Source organism: Bison bison, unplaced genomic scaffold, assembly GCF_000754665.1.
Source record: "Bison bison bison isolate TAMUID 2011002044 unplaced genomic scaffold, Bison_UMD1.0 scf7180017864373, whole genome shotgun sequence".
In the NCBI taxonomy this organism is placed as follows: Eukaryota; Metazoa; Chordata; class Mammalia; order Artiodactyla; family Bovidae; genus Bison; species Bison bison.
In genome coordinates this window covers 10,212,286-10,215,874 of record NW_011494945.1, presented here as the reverse complement: position 1 = coordinate 10,215,874, position 3,589 = coordinate 10,212,286, and the positions used below count along the sequence as shown (strand labels likewise).

Below are 3,589 nucleotides of genomic sequence, written 5' to 3'. Positions count from 1 at the left end.
CTGGATCAGCTGTCTGAGGGGGTAACACGTAAGCCAGCGAGCTGCCTCTAACAGCCTCCTCAGCACAAACGAGGGAGCTGGGTGGACGCACTCAGCCTCAGCACAGGGCTGACAGTCTGACTTCACTGCTTATTCCCAAAGAGAAGTGACATGATGCATGCAGAAGGATGGCAGTTCTGGGGTCGCCACTCAATACAAAGGAACCAGAGAAAAACCTCCCATTCTTAAATAACATTTATTATTGTTGGAAAGAAGTCTCTTTTTATGAGAACAATTCTCACATTTATTTAAAGGTACACTGGTTATGGTTATAGAAGCAAATTTCATTGAGGTGCTCTATATGAAGTATGCCCGACTACGACTCTGAGTTCAGCAATCTAATGTTCACAATGTGTTCGCTGCCATTAGCTATGTATCCAAACATGCCTTTTTTCCCCCCCTTTTAAAACATGTGCCTGCACAGGGTGGAGAAAGAAATGCCAAGGGCCTGCTAAAAAGGAGAAGCCTAGAAAAGATAAAATTCCTGCAGCAGTTCTGGTCAACTGCAGCCCGTGGGTGCAGAATAGTGTTTATGTGGGGAGGCGCTGCGCCCAGTGGTTTCTCGGTTTAATGGTGTGAGAGCCCTTGAGGTTTTCTGCGGCAGAGGAGGAAGAAAGAGATGCCATTTACTGAATCCAGTCGATGTTCAGGCAGCGTGCTATGAATGCAAACATGTCTGAGACTTCTTCTATCACTTTGGCTGTGGGCTTCCCGGCCCCGTGGCCCGCCTTGGTGTCCACATGGATAAGCAGGGGGTTGTTCTGCTTCCGGCTGCGGCCCACGAGGTGCTGAAGGGTGGCGATGAACTTGAGGGAGTGAAGCGGGACCACGCGGTCATCATGGTCTGCGGTGAGGAGAAGCATGGACGGGTACTGGATGTCGTCTGCCTCTGGCAGCTTCACGTTGTGTAGTGGAGAATATCTGAAAGGCAAAGGCACTTCCGTGAGGCCAGGTATCAAAATGAGAGTTGTGCGTGTCCACTAGGTTAGTCACGGGACTGGTGGGCACAGATACCTGTGTCGTTCATCAGCAGTGAGGACTGTGACCAGCTGGTCCCTGGGTGACCGGGTGACCACTGCAGACATTGGTGGGCTGTGACTGGCCAGGGCTATTGGAGGCTGGGGAGCCCTGTTATTTATCTGGTCCCCACTTTGGAAGACTGTGTAAGAAAGAAACTCACAGGGCTGCTGGAACAACCCAAACTATATGCAAACTGATTGTCTTGAGGTGAATATTTTCATATTCTTCAGGCTGAATTTTTCGCTGCAACAAAGTGGACTGCTTGTCCCTTTATTATTACATGAGAAAACATTTTAAATTGAAGTATAGTTGATACTGACTTCCCTGGTGGCTCAGACGGTAAAGCGTCTGCCTACAATGTGGGAGACCTGGGTTCAATCCCTGGGTTGGGAAGATCTTCTGGAGAAGGAAATGGCAACCCACTCCAGTATTCTTGCCTGGAAAATCACATGGATGGAGGAGCCTGGTAGGCTACAGTCCATGGGGTTGCAAAGAGTCAGACACGACTGGGCGAATTCACTCACTCATAGTTGATTTACAATATTAGTTTCAGGTAATTCAATATATTCTTAGAGATTATACTCCAATTAAAGTTATAAAATAATGGCTCTATTGCCTGTGCTGTACAGCACATCCTTGCAGCTTATTCATTTTATACACAGTAGTTTGTATCTCTTAGTTCCTGACTCCCATCTGCTGATTGTTCTTTTAAATCACTAACTATGGATATAATAGGTGCAAGCCTTTCTTTTGTTGAAGAATTTGAAGTCCACAGTGTCTGGCAGCTTTCTGCCTGTTTGGTATCTATAAAATCTTTATTCTGATCTCAGCTTGATAGACTTAGGAAGAACACAGGTCCCCCGCCCCGGGCCTAGTTTCTGTCTGAAAACAGAGAACCTGAGCTGGGCCGCTGACCTGCTGGCTCACAGTCCAGCAGAAACTGACCTTGGCCAATGGTGAGAAAGTTAGTGTTGGAGGAACCTTCTGAAGCACAAGATAAATTTGCAGTTAACAAAAGGTTTTTAAAAACTAAGTACAGTCAGATTAAATGCTTGATGCTAATTAAGTAAAGTGAAAGAAATCTCTTGAGTATTTCTTCTTTACTTTTTAGTGAATAAGACTGTCTTATTTTGCAGTGTTCAGTATTAATGGATAAACTATTTTAGTAGAGTTTTATTTTGTAGAGTGAAAAGGCAAAAATAGTAAAATTTCTGCTCAGTTAACCAGGTCAAGACTAAAATCTTCTGGGGTTTAGTCTCCTAACAGGTATGATGGGGGTGACAATGGATCTGTTTTCTGATCTCACTTCAGAGGATTTTTGGATCAACCCCGGTCCTCCAGATAAGGATTAGTTCTGTGGGAAAACAAGCTTGAAAGTCTTTTTACGAATAACACCTCTCTCTACCTCAAGATTCACATACCACATTTATGTATTAAAGATTCTGAGAAGTTCTGTAGGAAAAAAAAAAGTCTGTTAGGCTTTATTTATCCCAGCTATTGACAAACTTCGAAATCTAGATCTTTTTTCGGGGGGATCCCCTCCAGTATAGTGGATTCAGTTCTCTGCTCACCTGGGTGCAGATGAGAGGACATGCAGCCCTGTGAGTACTAGGCTGGAAAAATTAAGGTCTGAAATAGGAGTATCACTGATGTCTTGACAGAAAAAATATTAAGAACTCTCTTTTATTGCTTTCAAATTAATTTTAGAAGTATTGGGATCCAGTGACTATTTTGTTGCCTTCAACATACAATTAATTTAGTCTTTTCAACTGAGTACAAATGGGACCTCACTTCCGAAGTGCCTATTTTCTCTAAGTTAATTTGAACTATGACTCCTTCAGATATTCAGCTTTCACCAGGATGTGTCAGTGGGGTTACTTGTATATTTTTAAAGTTAAACTTTTCCCCCTCCTACAGAACAGAATTTAGTAGTTTGAAAGTATTCAATTAAAAAAAATCCAAGTCATTTTAGCCAAATATCTAAGTGGAGAACTAGCCATACAAAGCACATCAAATGAAGGAAAAAAAACCTGACTTGAGAAATGAAGTTATTGTATCAAAATCTATAGTTGACTGAGAAGACTGGGACAGGGGACACAGGCTCCTGATGCTATTCCAAGGGCAGTCCCTTAATACCGCTGGTAAAACTCCCCAGATCCCTGCTGCGGGAAGTAAACAGAATCAAGAGCCAAAGAAGAATGCAGCTTACAGTCTTGAGAATCTAGATGTTTGCCATTTTCTCACCGTTATCGCCGAAGTGGTTGAGGGATATAAATATTTCAATAATGCAGTAGTTTCAAATATGGGCTTCCCAGGTGGCTCAGTGGGAAAGAATCCACTTACCAAGGCAGGAGATATGGGTTCCAACACTGGGTCAGGGAAATTCCCTGGAGAAGGAAATGGCACCCCACTCTAGTATTTTTGCCTGGAAAAACCCATGGATGGAGGAGCCTGGTGGGCTGCAGTCCATGGGGTCACTAAGAGTCAGACATGACTGAGCGACTTCACTTTCACTTTTCACTTTCATGCA

General features: G+C 43.5%; 1 protein-coding gene across 1 annotated transcript in view; it reads right to left on the bottom strand.

Moving 5' to 3' along the window:
* Window positions 1-216: 216 nt before the first annotated feature.
* PREP (prolyl endopeptidase) overlaps window positions 217-3,589 on the bottom strand; it is a 134,880-nt gene continuing 131,507 nt past the window's right edge. The window contains exon 17 of the mRNA XM_010856703.1: window positions 217-960. Within this exon, the coding sequence (XP_010855005.1) occupies window positions 666-960 (295 nt within the window). The 3' untranslated portion in view covers window positions 217-665. The remainder of the gene's footprint in view (window positions 961-3,589) is intronic.